Source organism: Pseudorasbora parva, chromosome 12 (assembly GCF_024679245.1).
Source record: "Pseudorasbora parva isolate DD20220531a chromosome 12, ASM2467924v1, whole genome shotgun sequence".
Taxonomy (NCBI): domain Eukaryota; kingdom Metazoa; phylum Chordata; class Actinopteri; order Cypriniformes; family Gobionidae; genus Pseudorasbora; species Pseudorasbora parva.
The window spans coordinates 41,638,929-41,659,095 of NC_090183.1; the positions used below are offsets into that span (position 1 = coordinate 41,638,929).

The following is a 20,167-nucleotide window of genomic DNA, read 5'->3' on the forward strand; positions in this document are numbered from 1 at the left end:
GTTTTTGTCTCATGCATCTGCTACATTAGCTTTGTAGCACCTTGTTGTTTGCCAAGTGATATTTGTCTGTTACTGGGTAGAAACTGTTTGTTCCAAGAATGAGCATATTGCCAGGAAATCCTTGTTATTTTATAAAGCATCTGTCACTTCTTCTTTTTCGTATACACTCTCGCCAAGACATCAGTGAAACATTTCTGTCTTAAGTTATACTAACTAGTGCTGATCAGATATCTCTCAGTATATGACGTCAAGACCCAGTACTTGTTTAATAATCATTGAGGTTAGCACTTGCAAAGTAGTTGTTTGTCCATTATAAGAGCTTAAATGTATTTCAAGTCATCAGTCCAATATATATAAATAATCTCATTGCTGCCACGAGTGGAAAAACAGCAGGAATCCGGGTTATCAATGTGCAAATAAATGCCCTTAAACACCGTTCTACAAAAAGTGACACCTATCAACACCCTAACCACTCTAAATAAAGGAATTACTGCACCACTCCCTCTACAAGACCAATGAGGTATATGGAGAGAAGAGCAATTCTGACCAACAGCAGCTCACCAAACGGACTAAACCAGAGCTATAGGGGAAATTACGTTTTTATAATTAACCGACACCAGTTACAAGCCATCTCCTATGAGAAATCAGGTTTAGCTATTAGCAAGAACTATCAGTGTCCCGCTCATTCATCACAGCTAAAACCAATATCAGATACACCATTACAGAGGCCATTAGGGCTCTGTGACGCAGATGGGAAATTTCAGCCTGAAATTGCCGTTGGAGCCGGTGCTTTGTTAATAGGTATTGGTGTTGTGCTTATTTATGTAATTTATGTATTTATGTAACTAATTTAGGTATGGGTTTCTTTATGACAGGTTCTGTACTTTGTGATTGATAATATAGATAAAGTACCATGGTAGAATTAATGCTGCCTTCACAACACATGCTATCAGAATTATCGTAAATATGAGTTTCCTAGTTAAAAATTGGACATGAATGATCTCTCTCATGTCGTATTTACCACTGGGAAGCTCAGGGATAATTTTGATACCCGAGTTGGGCATGTCATAAACTGTAAACATGGCGGAGGGCAAAACGATTGCGGAGTAAACCTTAGTGTCCTCCATGATTCCTGTTCTTTTCGACAACACAGCACTTGAATGCAATGAGCTTGTGTTCATGAATGCAGCTTAATAAATGCCACATGATCATAACACGTACTATTTATCCCATGATCTAGTGCATAATGGCATATATACATCCTGTTCAACCAAGCATTCAGGGTGCGTTCACACTTGTCATGTTTGGTTTGATTAAAATGAACCCTGGTGCGATTGCTCGTTTAGTGCGGTTCATTTGAACATATGAACGCTGCCACCCGAACCCTGGTGCGCATCAAACAAGCGGACCGAGACCGCTAAAAAAGATGGGTCTCGGTCCGCTTCCAAACGAACTCTGGTGCGGTTCGATTGATATATGAATGCAACACAGACCAAAGACATGTAAATGAAACAAAAACCGGACGCAATGCCACAAGATGTGACGCATAGTCAGCTGATTTGACGACGCGGAAAGATCGGTGTATCCAAAATGAATAACGTTAACGTTAGAGGGCAAACATAGAGCAACAAGGAGGTGCCTAATCAATATTTGGTCCGACAAGCAGGTTTCGAAAATGCTAGAAAAAACGCACAAAAAGCATACCTGATTCTTCTCATCAAAGGACCAGTGGTGTCATTTGACGGTACAGGCGACAGCCGTCTCTTTTCTGCACAACGGAGGATATCCTGCTGCTGTTTTGAATGTTTTGAACATTTTATGAGCTCTTCATGAGTTCTCAGCGGGTAAAAATAATGCCAAGTACATGCATAAAATGATCGTGTTTAATCCAACACACAGCATTGTTTTGAATGTTCGGTAAGCGAGCTCCTGCGTCATATAAGCCGACCAATCAGGTTGTGACCGTCTCCCTATGCCTTTGGTTCAGTAACTTTTAGGTTTGCTGTTAAAAATGCCAGTGTGAACGTTAAGCGGAGCAGGACTATATGCTTTGTTTTTGTTTTTTGGTCCGGACCAAACGAACCAAACTAACCGAACTACAAGTGTGAACGCACCCTTAATGACTATTCACTGGGTTTGATCTATATAGCACACAAACGATCTGGTGAGATCTAATCTGATTGGCTGACTTTATGCAACAAGAGTCAGGATGCAAAGGTTTATTTCAGTCTGACTTTGTGACATGTTTAGTAATCTGCTCTGTTTTCTTATAGGGACAGAAATTCTGCACAAATTTCTGCACAAAAGGACTAAAATTACACACACACACACACACACACACAAAAAAAAACTAAGTCTGTTTTCATGACACTACAGGTTTATGAAACCTGATATGTAAACATTTGCTGTGGGCTTCATTTTTTTTTTTTTTTTTTTGCAACTCACCAATGAAGAATTGTTCAGGGGCATCATTTTCGGATAAGAGTTTGGATGTGTTTGGGTCAAACCTCAACCATAATCCCACGGCCAACACCAGTGAGCCCGACAGCTGGAAACAAGAATGAAACAAATCAGCAACATGTACGGAAAAAAATCCCTTCACGTTGTTTCTGTGACCTTTGCTGGTCCTTACTTCATGACTGGTCATGATTTAATTACAAACACATGAATGCAGGGTTTGACTTTGAGAACAGGATACTTTGTGTTTTGCCCATCAACATAACTGGAAGGATAACCTTGACTAAAATAGAGCATTGATTGTAATGCTGTAAGAGAAAGTGCTTTATTGTGATACTGGAAACAACCTTTTGTTGATCTGTAAGGTCACCAGAGAAAGTTTGTTGTGCCCTTGTTGTCAAATTAAAGTGAAACCTACTCAACATTTACATTTACATTTGGCAGCCGCTTTTATCCAAAGCGACTTACATTGCATTCAAGGTACACATTTTACATTATTGTCAATTCTTGTGGGAATCGAACCCATGGGAATCGAATGGGAATCGAACCCATGACCTTGGCGCTGCTAGCGCCACGCTCTACTGGTTGAGCTACAGGAAAGCTACATTTAGATTTGCAAACTTTAGTAGTGTTGTAGTAGAGACCACCTAAACCCAGACCAGTTTGTGTTGCGAGCAAGACGAGACCAAAGCAAAGCAAGGCCGAGTCAAGACCAAGAAAGACCTGACAAACAATCCTCAGATTCATCTGAAAGATCCACAGTTACTGCCTGAAAAATGTCTTATTTTTAATCAATAATTACATTGGAATAATACAACACTATATGGAGAGGATACAATCAAATGAAATCACTAACAACAAAATGTATCAATTTCAAATGCATTAATAATGTTGAGAATGTTTTAAAACTAACATTTTGCTTATTTTACATTTGTCAATATCCCTATCAAAATATCACATTTGCAATTGACCTATCAGTAATCATAGTTACTGTTGCTAATGCTGCATTCATGTACTCTCGGAATTATCGTAAATATGAGTTTGCTTGAGTTTGCAATAACCTTGTCCCAAGATGTTTTAGGACACAGAATATAGCGGACCCAGTCCGATTGATGGCCAAACTTTACTGAACGTTTATGAAGTGTATTGCGTTCTTTTTCACTCCCCCCCAAAAAAAAGTTTAAAAAAAATCACTATCACATTCAAAAACACACTCTCTTTATCTGTTACATTATCATTAAAGGGTTAGTTCACCCAAAAATGAAATTTATGTCATTAATGACTCACCCGTAAGACCTCCGTTCATCATCAGAACACACACAGTTTAAGATATTTTAGATTTTAGTCCCAGAACATAATGCAGTCTATGCGCACTATACTGTCCATGTCCAGAAAGGGAATAAAAACATCATCAAAGTCGTCCATATGTGACATCAGTGGGTTGATTAGAATCTCTTGAAGCATCGAAAATTACATTACATAACATTTTGGTCCAAAAATATCAAAAACTATTCATTTATTCAGCATTATCCTCTCTTCCGCGTTTCTCCAAAAAGATTCAAAGGGTTAATGAATGAGTAAATACAAGACCAAATACAAGTATTTTTCTGCAATTATATCTTGAATTTTGTGAACAGTTGTTTTAATTTTGGTGACATCTTTGAAACAGAAGCTTGTTGATTTCTGATCCAGCTCAACAGAAACAAAATAAATCAACACAAAACAAGTAGAAGTAAAAGTTATTGACTGCATTTGAAGCAGGAACGTTTTGCATTCAATCACATTAATGATGTTAACAGATAAATCACACAATGCAACGCAGATTTAGTAATATTTCAGCAGTTGTGGTCTTGACCGGTCTTGAAATAAAATCTAGACCTTCAAAAAAAATAGTTCACCCTAAAATTGTGTCATTTACTCATGTTGTTCCAAACCTGTATGAGTTTCTTTCTTCAGTTGAACTGTTGAAAATATACAGTTTATAAAAATATACTAAATATACAGCTCTGGAATCAATGTTAAGTGGTCTCTCAATTTTTTTCAGAGCTGTATTTTGAAGAATTTTGGTAACCTGACGGTTGACGGTAAACATTGACTTGTGTAGATTTATTTCTATGATAAATGCCATAGTATTTTTTTCAATTGCTTTTTTTCAAAAGTCAATTGCTACCGTCAACAGTTAGATTACCAAAATTCTTACAAGATATAATTTTTGTGTTCAGAACTGAAGCCAAATTATTAGATACATTTTTTTTCTCATTTTGATTGCTAATACCAACTGATTTTTTGATTTCAGAATTTCCAATTTCCTTTTTTTCTTGTGGCGGAAACGGCCTTCCAGTGAAATGACTGACCAGATGATTAGTGCAAAGGCAACTCAGAAAAGTACATTTTGACATCATGAATGTGATTTGTGTGCAATTACATTTTTAAGTGTAACGTGAGTATCGATATCGTTTTTAAGGTCACTGTGGTCTACTTTGGTGCTCATCTCTATGATCAACAGGCAGGCTGTGCCAGTCTGACAGGCTCGTCCTGCTGGCATCCACCATCCCCTGGTGCCATCCCCTGCCCCCTCATACCCACCCTACGCAACACCAGGACATAAAACTGCACAGGACAACGACCCACTTCTTTTTTTGCCGGCCCTCTCAAAGACAAAGGCCTTGCTGTCCGGCGCAGTGAAACCACTCTACAGATAATGACTGACGCCACTGTGCCCTACATTACATCTTACACTAACCGTTTAAGCCAATCTAATGTGACCATTAGCGCAGTAACAAAATCATAGTGTGATGTGGTCTTTGAATGGTCCCTATGACTTTTGCTGGGTAGAGCAACAGTAACACAAGACTGAAGAACGAAAAGAGGCTGTAAAAGAACTTCATTTAAACCCTTCATTAAAATAAAGCTGAAATCTAAACTTGCTTTAACATTTTTAAATAAAAATTTGATTTGTGGCATTGGCCGTTAACTACAATAAAAGCAGTTTTAGTTGACAAAATTACCTGAAACTAACGTTGAAACATATAAATATAAATATATATATATATATATATATATATATATATATATATATATATATATATATATATATATATATATATATAGGCTTGTGCATTACATTTTTGTATTTAAAAAGTTAAAGTATTAATAAATAATCATTTAGGCGAAAATACGATTTTTCTCATCAATTACTTACATTCTTGTAATTCCATTTCCAACCATGTATAACCAAACTAGCAAAACCAAAGTCAGAGTAGATAAAATATTAACCTTCTTAGTCGCTTTGGATAAAAGCATCTGGAAAATGCAAAACATATTTCTTTATCACAAAAAACAAAAGCAGATTGTTTGAGGCCGAGCTTAATTTTTCCATTCAACAATACAGGTTGTATTATTAATATTAAAAAGTTAAATAAAGCATATTAAAAGTATAAAATACTGGTAAAATATTGACTACTAATAGTAACCTTTCCTTAGATTACTTAGATTTAGCCTAACTGGTCATGTGTTAAATGAAAACCAATGGCATTTCTGTAAGGTGATGTGATGCACCAAAAATGGAAGGCATTTTTTTTTTTTTTTTTGAACATAAACACAAATTAGTAGGTGAAGATTATGAGCAAATAACAGCAGCCTGTATCTCACAAAAAACTATATCATCTGACTTCAGTATGATATATAATGCACTAATCGCATGGGGTCAGAAAAACGTGGGTGTCTCATTTATGGGTAATCCATCCCTTTAAGTAAGAGTAGCATGCAAAGAAAACCATGGATATAATTCATTTATAAGGTGATGAATGTATGCACTTATAGCACAAGGCTGCATTGTACTTTAATCAAACAAATGATAAAACAAAGTGTAAAAAGCAACTGTAATAATGATAAAATTCTAACCTTAGTTACACCTCATGAGATAATGGACATGCTGTAAATTTTATTATCTGAGTACACTCAGTCTAGAATTACTTATCTCTCCACTTTGCATGTGACAAAATGCGGCCTTGTCTTTGAAGAAATGACAACAGCATCATTATCCATAGAAAAGTTGTTTCAGTTTGAATGCACCCTTCAGAATCCAGTGCTCCCCCGTGAATAAAGGAGTGTTGAATGCAGCACAAGGGGGTGGTACACTTTCAATAACTTTGCATAGTAACCCGATCTTTGAGAACTAGCTTTGAAGGTTTTGAAGGCCCATTCAGCACGAGAAACCTGCATCTTAAAAACTATCTGCAGAGCAAGAGGAATTTCAAACAAAGCCACTTATGATGGATTATGTATGTTGTTTGCTTCTTACGTACTGCAAGTATCAAGGTAAAAAGGATACTGTTAGTAAACAATTATCACATTCATATTTAATGATAATTAATGAACTTACATACGAGTCATTCTGTAAATAAGGGTACATTTCACATCAGCAAAAAAAGTGTTAAAAAAGGATTCCTAAAAAACAACAACTATTGGTTCCAGTTTATATTTATTTCATCAGTGTAACTTGTCTGCTAGTTGCCAAGCGTAATCGTTAAACACAATTTTGATATTACAAATAAAAATTCCCTGGTGAGTTTGCCAACCATGTTATGAAGAAAATACACTTATTACGTGCTACACTTTAAGTGACTCAAATATTCACTGTTTCCTTGATCTATTCTGCCATATGTACAGTGATTATTTTAAGACTTCTGCTGCTCACCAGTTACGCTTGTCTGGCGTAGTGTAAGCATTTTGGACTGTGAGAGTCGCATGTGCTGCACTTTTTCCATATGCTAAATACGAAAGGTGATTCGCTGAAAGATAGATCATTTACTTTATAAAATTTTAAATATGGATATTTTTCTTACAAAAAACATGCCACTTCTCTTTAGAAGGCTTTTCTTAACCCCCGGAGCCGTGTCGAGCAGTTATATGATGGATATATGCACTTTCATGGACTTCAAAAACAGAGCAACAGTCACTGCCATAATAAAGCTTGAAAGACTCAGGACATTTATAATATCAATCAGTTTTTATTTGTCTGAATGAAGAATGTCATATACACCTAGTATGGCTTGAGGTGGAGTAAATGATGGGCTAATTTTCATTTTTGGGTAAACTAAACCTTTAATTCATCCAATAATGTCATTTGACACCCGTAAGACCCCCGTTCATCTTCGGAACACAAATAAAGATATTTTTGTTGAAATCCGATGGCTCAGAAAGGCCTTCATTGACACCAATGTCATTTCCTCTCTCAAGACAAAATCATTGAATCTGCAGTTCGGATCGCGTGTCAAATCGCCAAACTGCTGAAATCATGTGACTTTTGCGATCCGAACCGCAGATTTGATACACTGATTTAAAGTGGTCCTTCATGAAGCAGTGTTTTGAAATCGGCCATCACTAGAAGTCAGTATTTTAGATTTTTGCGCATAAAAACTATTCTCGCTGCTTCATAAAATGATTGTAGAGCCACTGTAGTGAGATGGGCTTTGTAAAGACATCTTTAGTGCTTATATGGGTCTTGAGAGAGGAAATGACATTGGTGTAAATAAAGGCCTTTCTGAGCCATCGGATTTCAACAAAAATATCTTAATTTGTGTTCTGAAGATAAACGGAGGTCTTACGGGTGTCGAATGACATGAGGGTGAGTAATTAATGACAGAATTTTCATTTTTGGGTGAACTAACATTTTAATCGATGAAATGAAAAAAAGGGTTCACTAAATATTTTTGTGAGATTATAATATGCATTTTCTGGATAAAATATGATGTTTCTGAAGAGAGTTGTTAGTAAAAATATAATCATCATCAATGGACATGAAATTTACCCTAAATTATAGAATAACACAAATTCAGCTTTGCACATATGCTTTCCACTTTGAAATAATGGATCCACACAGTACTTTCCAAGCATTGTCCGAAGAAAATCACTTCACAACCTCAAATGATCCTAAATAAATGAGAACAAGTATGTTTATCTGGCTATACATGGGTTTTGTAGAAAATATCACAACAAACTTAAAGGTGCACTATGCAGCTTTTGTCCACTGGAGGGCGCCTATTCAAAACAAATGCGTAGTTTGATGACGCAAAGTGTAAGCGCAGCATCTTGGGAGATGTGGTCTTCTCATCACAGCCGGTGAAAAATAGGACTCGGGCAGAAATCACGTTCATGCATGCGGTTATTAACGTTACTGTAGTCTAAAGCAGAGCAGGACCGAGTGTTATGGACCTGAGCAAAGCTGCTGGAGCGATTGTTAAACAAATACCCGCCTCGCGAATACCAGGACTTTTATTATGACGGGACGGGACTCATTTGCCGGGCGCCTGCACAGATCCGCTCTTCCGGTTATGATTTTGAGGTAATGGAGCTCTGTTTATCATATTAGATACATTTAAGTGTGTTTAAAACGATGTTATGACGTTACTCCGTGCGTTCACTTGTTCACGCTGCTAAGAATAAAGCGCTCCTGCCAAATAAAAGCCGAAACCGAGGGTAACGCAGATATGACGCAATTGACAGGCGACTCTCTCAAATGCAATGCTGCAACGTCCCTGTCCTTAGTTAAAATAGCAATTTTCTCACAATTTACAAATAGTTGGAAACATCTGGGATATTGTAGGTACTCAACTGAACAAAATATATAACACTGGCCTAGTGGTTTTTGGATATTTTACTGCAAAAATACTACATAGTTCACCTTTAAAGCCTGTTAAACATTTGTAACTCTCAGCTGATGGGGTGTACTAGAAAAGGAATCAAGGAGCCAAATAAATCACACTGGGACACTGTCCAAAATGCAAGTTAATTGTTACATATATAGAGTTGTTTATATAGACTGGGCCTGTTCTCTAAGAGTGGTTTTTGTGTGTTAGTATAAAACACGTAGTTAAAACTGTCCTAAACTAGAATAGAATATCAGTTCCAAATGAAAATGCAAAACAAAGAAACAAACAAAAAATACACCACAAATGATTCAATCAAGAGTCAACTAATAAAGGTTTTACTATTTGCATTTTGTTTAAAGGTGCACTATGTAACTTTCCAACAGCTAGTCAAAACAAATGCGTAGTTTGATGACGACAAGTTTGAGCTCAGAATCTTGGTCACCAGCCGGTGGAAAAGAATCGGGATAGGACTCCATCAGAAATCATGTTGATGGATGCGGTTATTAACATTACTGTAGCGTGGAGCAGAGCAGACTCGAGTGTTGTGGAGCTGAGCAAAGCCGCTGAAGCAATTGAACGCAAGAAACGCCTCGTGAGTAGCCGGACTTTTATTATGCCACAGTCGCCTGTGCCATTTCCGCTTTCCCGGTCATGAGTATGAGGTACCGCAGCTCTGTTTATCATATTAGAGACATTGGTGTGTTGAAAATGTTATGACGTTACTCTGTGCGTTCGCTTAGTGGCTGTGACACTTGCTGCACACTGCTAAGAGTAAAGCGCTTCTGCAAAATAAAACCGGAAACTGAGGATAACGCAGATATGACGCAATTGACAAGCGACTCCCTCACCTCTTTGGTTAAAAGTGGTGTGGTTTTTGGATATTTTACTGATTTATTTTTACATAGTGCACCTTTAAAAGCCAACAAATAATACATTAATTAATAAATATTACATTTAATTATAATAAATATGAATAATAAGGTACTCTTTTAAAAATAGGTGTCTAACAACAAGTTCCCATTGTGACAACATGCTGCAAATCCACACTAAAAATATTCACTGGAGAAGAAAGTGTGCAACTTGCCCAAATTCATCCATATCATAGACCATGGATAGTATAAACATAAAAATATACAGCTTTCCTTTAAAACAAAGGCACATGGTGACTGTTTCAAAACCTAACGTTACTTAGTCCATCTTGCAGACAGCATTTAGAGCATCAGAGGCGCTTAATGCACATAATTTGATGCTCAAAATGTCTGCACGTGCCTATGAGGCTCAAAAGTATTGTTCAGATAGTGTTGCTCACTAGGTATTGAGACAGAGCCGACATCTGTCACGCTTGTAGTTTACAAAAACATCGTCATCCTAAATGAGTCGCCGGAGAAAAGAAACCTGCACCACGCGAAATTAAAACAGAAAATCATCCTAAAGATGTTGAGCAACTCCTAGATACCCAGGCGACAGCAAATAAACGTACATTTGCGTTCTTGCATTGTGACATGTGTGACATCATCATCACGCAGATATCATCAGTCCTTCGCACTTACCCAGAATATGAAGTTGAAGACGAACAGCAGGTATTTGACACATTTCATGCCGCCCTGTACATTGCTCATCCTGCCTGCCGTTTCGTGTCGCGCGCTCGCCGTTTCGACCAAAATGTTTGCGCAAATGTGCGGGCCTGTCTCGGAGATGTAGGTCAGTAATATTATTCAAGCAGAATCCACTCACGGACCGTCAACACCAGCGCTGCTCCTCGCGTGTGTACTTCGCCACTGAGAGAGAGCGCGCGCGCGCGGATCAGCACCGCCCATTGGTCCAGCAGGACATGTGGGGCGAGGGCAATGTTTCTTTCCCGCGTTTTCCTCAGACCAATTAGATAGATAGATAGATAGATAGATAGATAGATAGATAGATAGATAGATAGATAGATAGATAGATAGATAGATAGATAGATAGATAGATAGATAGATGGATGGATGGATGGATGGATGGATGGATGGATGGATGGATGGATGGATGGATGGATGGATGGATGGATGGATGGACGGACGGACGGACGGACGGACGGATGGATGGATGGATGGATAGATAGATTATGGATGGATAAATGGCTGGATAGATAGATAGATAGATAGATAGATAGATAGATAGATAGATAGATAGATAGATAGATAGATAGATAGATGGATGGATGGATGGATGGATGGATGGATGGATGGATGGATGGATGGATGGATAGATAGATTATGGATGGATAAATGGCTGGATAGATTGATGCACAGACGACAGACAGACAGACAGATAGATAGATAGATAGATGGATGGATGGATGGATGGATGGACGGACGGACGGACGATGGATGGTTGAAAGAACGGACAGACACACACACACACACACACATAAAATCCAATGATTGTCAGTTTTTGAATTGCGTTAGGCATTATGTTTGAACCTGCGGTGTAATTTACAACGCCTTCATGATGTGGTCAGACATTCAGGGTATTCATTATTGAGTCTCTTTCATAAGGTTTGTCTCACTACACAATACATCAGTCACAATCACTGTCATCTCATCAGTGAGAGGATGCCATTGTCTGCCGGCCTGAGGTCAAACTCAGGACACACTGAGATAAGCTCACTCACATTTTCATTAGAAACTGTCACATTTATTGTTCGTGTAGCCTATTTATAGGCCTACACAGCAATGTAAAAAAATTCAGGCTTTATATAAATTATATACTTGCATTTAGTTTTGTATGGGCCTTTGACCTTTCCTGTTTGGGTATAAACTTTAAAATGCTTTAATACAGTGATGCCAAAATACAAGGACGATCAACAAAGAGGAGATTTCTACTAAAGTACAATGATGAGCTTGGGTTTATAAAACATTATTAAGCTTTATCTGACTATATAGGCTTTGACCATTATCTGAGTTCTTCATGCAGCTAGCAAAATATGATATAATGATATATAATGATATAATTAAAATATGTGTGTGTGAAGCATTGAGTTATAGTCTGAGGACAAATGGTGTAATGGGTAATTAATTAGCAATAATTTAAGTGTCCTATGTAATACAATAATATGACAATAAAATGTGTTAAATGTACATTTGTGTTAAGGACACTATAGTGGTCATCTCTACTTGATTTCAAAGTGGAAATGCTATTTTCAAAGATTCATAATTGTTATCTCTCTGATTTAGTCAGGAGCATGGTTTCCCATGAATCAAGCACAACTTTAAACGATTGAGCAAACAGCATATTGAGCTGTAATAAAATCACGGCATTAGGATATGTTGCATCGATCAATAAAAAAGTTGCATTCATAAAACACCAATATCAGAAATAACCATAGCCTATACATTTGTTCTGTAAGAGCAGTGCTCCCACTTGTGTTGAAATATGTATAGTACAAACATGTTTACTTTCAGTATAGTACCACAATAGAAAGTAAAAAAGTAAAATAACATTTAAAATAGAATTTCTGCATAAACTATTATAGCAAACAGTCATCCCCCGAAAAGCGTAAAGTAGCAAATGAACCACTAGAGGGCGACAGTAGTTTGTTATTGAATCGATCGCTCCATCCAGCGCTGTATACTGTAGTAGGACACCTTATTACTTTATGCAGTTATATCTCGATTAAGACTTTCAGACGTTTATGTGAATGTAAACGGAATTATTAACCTTCATGAAGACTACATTGTTACGCGTACTGAGGGGTGGCCGTAGCCTTGTTTGAAATCTCCACGGTGTGTTAGGCTACCATCAGTTCATTAATCTCATTAATATTCTTTGTGAATTAAACAAAGGGGATTTTCTTGGATTCGTCACAGCAGACTGTCCATAGGGAGCTGTCCTACAAACAATCAGGCTTGTTTGTTTCATTTACATGATGAGCGTGAGGAAAATTATCTCATTCTTCATCCGACTACACAACTGTTTGAAAGTTCGATGACCACAAAACATCATCTAATGAGAGCAAATGAGTGTGTGAAAATGATTTTGTTTGAAAAGACGACCCCTTTACCACTGCTTGACCCGCACTATACCGCTAAACAAACACGTGCTGAAGGACTCGCTTGTGGGTGATGTGATTATATAAACCTTACTCACAATCCTGTTGATTATCCCAGCCGAACTATGACGCCTGACCTAAAGCCTGTGGCTTCCAGACATGAGCTCATCATTTGGCCATGCACCTGACCTTTGGCATGTGGTCTCCTTCTGTTTACACGATCAGACCTGAGGTGGGTAAATTTCGCCGGCCGAGGCCCATCTGTTTTTTAAGACTTCCACATGCTGCCGAAACAAATGTATTCAAAGTCTGATTGGAGTGACACACCTGTTTGTGTTGAATTACTTTTTAACGATTTTCGCTCTCAAGGCCTGTTGCATCATGTGGAAGCCTCTGGAAAGAGAACAGCATTTCCATGTGTGAGAAGCACATCTGTTGACACTCGAGGTCAGCCCCACCAACAGGTTCAACAAACTACTCAAAACGTCTGACAAAATGTGCCCTAACCGTTTAGTTTTTCTGCCACATGCGCTGAAGGTCACAGGGTTTCTTTTTTTATAACCAAAATCAGAAAAACCTCAGCTAACTCCTGAAAGCATAAACTGAGGCCGCTCAGGAAAGTTCAGTTCCTTTTTTTAGGGTGGGGAGTGGGGACGACTTAAAGGGCAATGGAAAATATGTAGAGGAATATTCTAGAATAAATGCTGTTTAGGCTCTATCAGTTGCCACAGAAAATAATCTGGACATTCCTAAAAAAAATATATATATATATAAAATATTAATAGTAAAGCAATTACAATGGAAGTCTTATGGTTCAACACTTTAAAGCAAAAAGATGATGGTACAGTAGCTAGTACATTTATTTGATCTGTAAAATAGTCAAAATATGCCCAGTGGATTACTGGTGGAACTACTTTTCTAGTTGGATAAAGTTCAGGTTTTGCAAAACCTAAACCCTGGTTACTCATAACAGTAAATTATGTATAATTACTAACCTTAACTCTATAATAAGTACATGCAGTTATTTAATATTACTCAGTACTGGGTTCGTAGTCCCGCTTGGAGCGGGCGGATCGAACAGGAGGGGTTACACTGGCTCTCTCATGCTTTATAATGGAAGTGAATGGTTTAGAAGATTTTAGAAGCCGAAAAAAGAGCATCCATCCATCAATAAATGTATCTATACAGCTCCAGGGGGTTAATTAATAAAACTTTAAAAACTATAATCACTGGCTTGTATCACTGCACAAGAAGAGTGACCTCTGACCTGACGCATGACGTAGGATGTATGGTTAAAAAAAATAGTGCTGGGCAATAAACACCCACATTTGTCTGTTAAAAAGATTGTTTTAGTCTTCTAATTTGTGACCGGCATTTTGTTTTGCTCCGTCTTCTGTGCTTCCATGTTTATCAATGAGTCGGGTCAGAGGTCACTCTTTCAGTATGGTTGTTACTGGAAGCCAGTGATTATAGTTTATAAAGTTTTCAATATGTATATATTTCTTACAAAAACACATCACTTCACTTCAGAAGGCCTTTATTAAACCCCCAGAGCCATATGGATTACTTTAATATCGGCTGCATGCACTTTTTTGAGCTTAAGTTACCATTCACTCCCATTAAAGCTTGGAAGAGCTAGGATTAATATAACTTATTGTGTTTGGTTAAAAGAAGAAATTCATATACACCTAAGATGTTTTGAGGGTGAAAAAAAGATGGGATAATTACAAATTTGAATCTTTATTCGAGGAACACGGAAGAGAAGACAATGCTGAATAAAGTCGTAGTTTTTGTTATTTTTGGACTAAAAAATTATTGTCGATGCTTCAAAAGAGTCTAACTAACCAACTGATGTCACATATGGACTCCTTTGATGATGTTTTCATTACCTTCTGGACATGGACAGCAAGTGTGCATACACTTACATTCAAAGAACAGAAAGGCCTCGGACTAAATCTAAAATATCTTAAACTGTGTTCCGTGGATGAACAGAGGTCTTACGGGTGAGGAACGACATTAGGGAGAGTCATTAATGAAAGAAACTAAACTAAACCTTTAAAGATCATTATCTGGCATAAAGGGATTAAATGATTTAGTTAGAAGTTAGGTCACACTTTTAAAGCAGCCCTTTTATTACTTCCCTTCCTTTGAAACCAAATAACTATGATTTATTGTTGCATTGAGAATTCCAATGATATAAATCAGGACTTTTTGAACTATTTAAAAATGACTGGCAAGTTGTCTGTGGAAACCAGGAACATAGTAGGAAAAAATTCCTAAAAAAAAATTAAAAAAAAGTTCATCCAAAAGTGACATTTCTGTCATCATTTACTCGTTCCAAACCCATATGGCTTTTTTCTTCCACAGAACAAAAAATTGACAAAATGTCAGTGAATGTAGACTGAAATTTTCAAGTAAGAGTAAATTATGACAATTTTAATTTTCAGTTGTATTTAACCCAGAATGTTGCTTTAAAAATGACCGTGTCCTGATATGCACACTGAGAACCCACAATAAACTGGACAATAATGCTGCAGTTTAATAAATAACAATTACCACACACAACAATGTATGTACATGTTCTCGTACTGCTGCAAAAGAAAACAATTATTTTAAAAAGACAGAAATGTATAAAAAACACAAAAACAAACTCATTCCATTGTAGTGTCCTATGACAATATCCTCCTTAGACGGTATGTTTTATATCACGAGTTGTCATTAATGGTTTGCACAAGGAAAATGTCCACCATCACATTGAGTAATTTGGAATTATCAAGTTTGATATCATAAGGCTGTTTCTGGTGTATTCAATAGCAGCCAGTTTGTTATTGTCTCCAAGACTTTCGGCTCAGCACACACACACAAGCTACATTGATCCTTATGAGTCTCCACGCCACCAGGTTCTTGAATGAAGTCAGCGCTCGCACGAACGTGTGCGAATTGGTACAGTATGAGTTCCAATGGCGCGCATCGATTCCCAAACACCCAGAACCTCCGGTCCGCCCGCTGCTGCAGGTCGTCTCAAAAAAGTACTGCTTTTTCTTGGAGCTGTTGATGATTACGTCAGGTAAGACCGTGACCTCGTTGCCTGAAATGTCTGTAGCTTTGGTTTTGTTTCCCTCCCAAGTGCTAACGCTCTCACAGACGGAGTAAACTCCACGGTGTTGAGGCGGCCCTGTTTTCCTCTTCGTCCTGCTCCGAGTCTGGTGCCCGGTGGGCTCCGAGTCGGGGGGATGTTCACTGAAAAGTACGCGGGGTGAGCGGTACCGTCTCTTGTTGAAGAGTTTGGGATCCACTGTCGGCACAGGGATGGCTGTGACGTCCTGTCCGCGGTCGTCATTTTCTAAGCAGATGTCACCTGGGCGCTGGGCAAACATCTGGCTGCAGGACAAGAGCAGCAGGGCTAGCATGGACCACCGCATGGGCTCAGCGTGACCTGAGTACAGCACAGATTAATGTTAGGTTTGATCACACAGAAAAACAAACTGAACAAACCTAATTTTCTTCTGCGTAGTCATACACAGATGCTTTGGCTGATATAGGTGGCAGGTAAAGAATGGTATATAATCAATATGTGCTTTTTTCAGCCATGTCTTATTTTAGCCCTCATGTTGTTCCAAACCTGCATATGTTTCTTTCTTCTGTTGAGCACAAAAGAAGATATTTTTAATAATGTTGGAACCAGAGCATAACCAGAACCATAGAAGGAAAAAAAAATACTGCGGAAGTACAATAGCCCCTTTCACACAGCAATCCCGGTATATTGTCAGAAAATAACCAGAATGATTTTACCGGTAAATACAAAAATATGCTGTTCACACAAGCAACGGTGTTCTGGCTTTTTACCGTAAGAGACCATTCACACATCAGCAACAAAATACAAGTCAATTGTGTGATGTCAATCATAATTAAACGCTGCATCTTTGACATTGCCGACATTAGAAGTGCTTTAGTTTCACTAGCTGTTCAATTTGACAACATATTTTGGTGTCTGAGTGACATGGATAATGGGTGATCAAACAGAACACGCGTGTTTGCTCTTAAAAACACGAGATGCCTGTAATAGTATCAACTGCAGAGCACAACGCTGATGCATGGAAAAGAAGACTGGGTCTCAAGCGCGACATGTTAAAAAAGCTGCGAGACATGGCACAACGGTCAAAGCTGATCATTTAGTGCATATTTAAATTTACTGGTAATGTCACAGCTTTCCTTTCCCTTTGGTTGCAGCAATTTACCAGTATTTTTGAAAAGGTCCTGTTCACACATGATCTGTTACCGGTAATTTACCAGTAAAGACTGTGTGTGTGAAAGGTGCAATTGGCTACCGTCAACTGTCTGGTTAACAACACTCTTTAAAATATCTTCTTTTGTGTTCAACAGAAGAAAGAAACTAATACAGGTTTGGAACAATATCCGGGTGAGTAAATGACAGAATTGTCATTTTTAGGTGAACTATCCCTTTAAGCATGCTTATAGGCTTCAGTATGTGTCTCAAAGAAAACACATTTTGTCAACGTGAAATTATGTTCTGTTGTAACCAACAGCACAAAACCTGTCAAAAGAGCTTAAGCTTAAGTCATGCAACAGATTTGTTTGACCATTTCCAAACCTTTTTAATTCGATATGGTGACGTATTTTAGAGTCAATAAATTCAACAAAAACAAAATGTAGGCCCCAGTAATTATATTATGGGAACTAAAGAACAGTAGATAAACAATATGATGACTAATATCTGTAGATCAACAACTTTTTTTCAGCCATTTCTTATTTTAAAATAGTGAAAAGTTCAAAAAAGATGGATAATTGTTTATTATTTGAACTGTACTAACATTTCATTTAATAATTTGATGCAATTTTGTACATACATGAAACAATATGAACACAATAGGTATATTGTACTTATTGTTTGATGTAAGTACATAGTAGTTAGGGCCACCTAATATAAAGTGGGATTTTCAGCTTCAGATATACAGTGCCTAACAAAAACCCATCGAGGCATGGACTACATTAGACCAGAAGGTGTGCTGTGGTATCTGGCACCAGCAGATCCTTTATTGGCTGTAAGTTGTGAGGAGGGGCCTCCATGGATCAGACTAGTTTGTTCAGCGCATTCCACAGATGCTCGATTGGATTGAGATCTGGGGAATTTGGAAGCTAATTCAACACTGTAAACATGTTGTGCTTCTCAAACCATTCCTGAACCATTTGTGCTTTGTGTCAGGAGCATTATCCTGCTGATAGAGGCCATAGCCCCCAGGGAATAACGTTTCTGTGAAAAGGTGTACATGGTCTGCAACAATGCTTAGGTAGGTGCAGGGGCGTAGCACCAAATTTTGGGCCCTGGGTACAAACCATCTTGCTGGGCCCCCGTACCATGTATGTGTATGTATAGAAAATGGACTTCCCTGCCTTGGGCCCTGGTTACTCAGTACCCTTTTATCCCCCCAGTCCCACACCCCTGGGTAGGTGGTACGTGTCAAAGTAACATCCACAGGGATGGCTGGACCCAACGTCTCACAGCAGAACATTTCTCAAAGCATCACACTGCCTCCGCCGAATTGCTTACTTCCGATAATGCATACTCGTGCCATATGTTCTGTAGGTAAGTGACGCATATGCACCCGGAAAAGAAAACATGATACATCTGACCAGACCACCTTCTTCCACTTCTCTGTGGTCCAGTTCTGATGCTCACGTGCCCACTGTTGACACTTTTACTGATGGACAGGGGTCAGCATGGGCACCCTGACTGGTCTGCGGCTATGCAGCCCCATACGCAAAAAAAATATTCTGACACCTTTCTATCAGAACCAGCATTAACTTCTTGAGCAATTTGAGCTACAGTAGCTCATCTGTTTGATCGGACTACATGGGCCAGCCTTCACTCCCCACGTGAATCAATGAGCCATGGCTGCCCATGACCCATGGCCCTGTTGACCTTTTGGCACTGTTCCTTCCTTGGACCACTTTTGACAGATACTGACCACTGCAGACCGGGAACAGCCCACAAGAGCTGCAGTTTTGGAGATGCTCTGACCAGGTGTCTAGCCATCATGATTTGGCCATTGTTAAACTCACTCAAATTCTTACGCTTGCTCATTTTTCCTGCTTCTAACGCATCAACTTTGAGGACAAAATGTTCACTTGCTGCCTAATATATCCCACCCACTAACAGGTGCAATGATGAAGAGATAATCAGTGTTATTCACTTCACCTGTCAGGGGTCATAATGTTATGCCTGATCTATGTATACTATAGACCAGGGGTTTTCAAACTTCATGATGCCAAGGACCCCCAAATATGAGGAACCTTTATGGGGGACCCCCTTCTTCAAATACATCTATATATTTGTATGAATACATTTTTTTGTTGTTTTAATTGTTAAGATTTAATTGTTAAATAATAAGTGTATACAACACATTGTTTCCAAACTTAAATTGGCTATACTTAATGTTGTATATGTATTAACCTAAAGAAAAACATTTTCAATGAAAATGTACTTGTTTAAGCAACTTTCATAATGTAGGTCTATATGTAAGCAGCTTACGTACCATGTTAAGAACCCCAGTGAGCAAAATAAAGGGGACTATAGTGAGAAAAACTCACTAGAAAGATACGAAGCAAACATATACAAATCTTAAAAGTATGTATACGTCAAACAAGGAGATAAACAATTAGAAATGAAACCATTAGATTGTTCGGTAGACTCCATTTTTGCTTTGTCTTTTAATTCTCTGAAATTTTCTGGGGACCCCTTAGAACCTTCTGGAGGACCCCGGACCCCAGTTTGAAAACCCCTGCTATAGACTATCTGCAGCTGAAAATGGCTTTGTATCCATTATTTTTTCTGTATCTATTTTTTTTCTAATCTTCTATATTAGTGGATATATAATACCTAATTAATAGTTTTTTAAGAATTATCCATTATCCAATGTAATAAACCTTTTAATAAAATAAAAAAACTAAGAAAATATTTTATAGTCTCCTAAACTGGATATTGTGACAGAACTGTGAAACAATTATGATA

General features: G+C 38.0%; 2 protein-coding genes across 8 annotated transcripts in view; both read right to left on the reverse strand.

Annotated features, from left to right (window-relative positions):
• The window catches only part of tspan2a (tetraspanin 2a), a 25,885-nt gene extending 14,974 nt beyond the window's left edge, over positions 1-10,911 (reverse strand). Inside the window, exons 1-2 of the mRNA XM_067460335.1 lie at positions 10,661-10,911; positions 2,446-2,548 (exon numbers count right to left, since the gene is read on the reverse strand). Coding sequence (XP_067316436.1) covers positions 2,446-2,548; positions 10,661-10,729 — 172 coding nt within the window. The 5' untranslated portion in view covers positions 10,730-10,911. The remainder of the gene's footprint in view (positions 1-2,445; positions 2,549-10,660) is intronic.
• Positions 10,912-15,564: 4,653 nt separating this feature from the next.
• Positions 15,565-20,167, reverse strand: part of ngfb (nerve growth factor b (beta polypeptide)) — an 89,212-nt gene continuing 84,609 nt past the window's right edge. For all 7 annotated transcript variants that reach the window (XM_067460343.1, XM_067460341.1, XM_067460342.1 and 4 more), the window contains one exon: positions 15,565-16,573. In XM_067460343.1, coding sequence (XP_067316444.1) covers positions 15,963-16,573 — 611 coding nt within the window. In that variant the 3' untranslated portion in view covers positions 15,565-15,962. The remainder of the gene's footprint in view (positions 16,574-20,167) is intronic.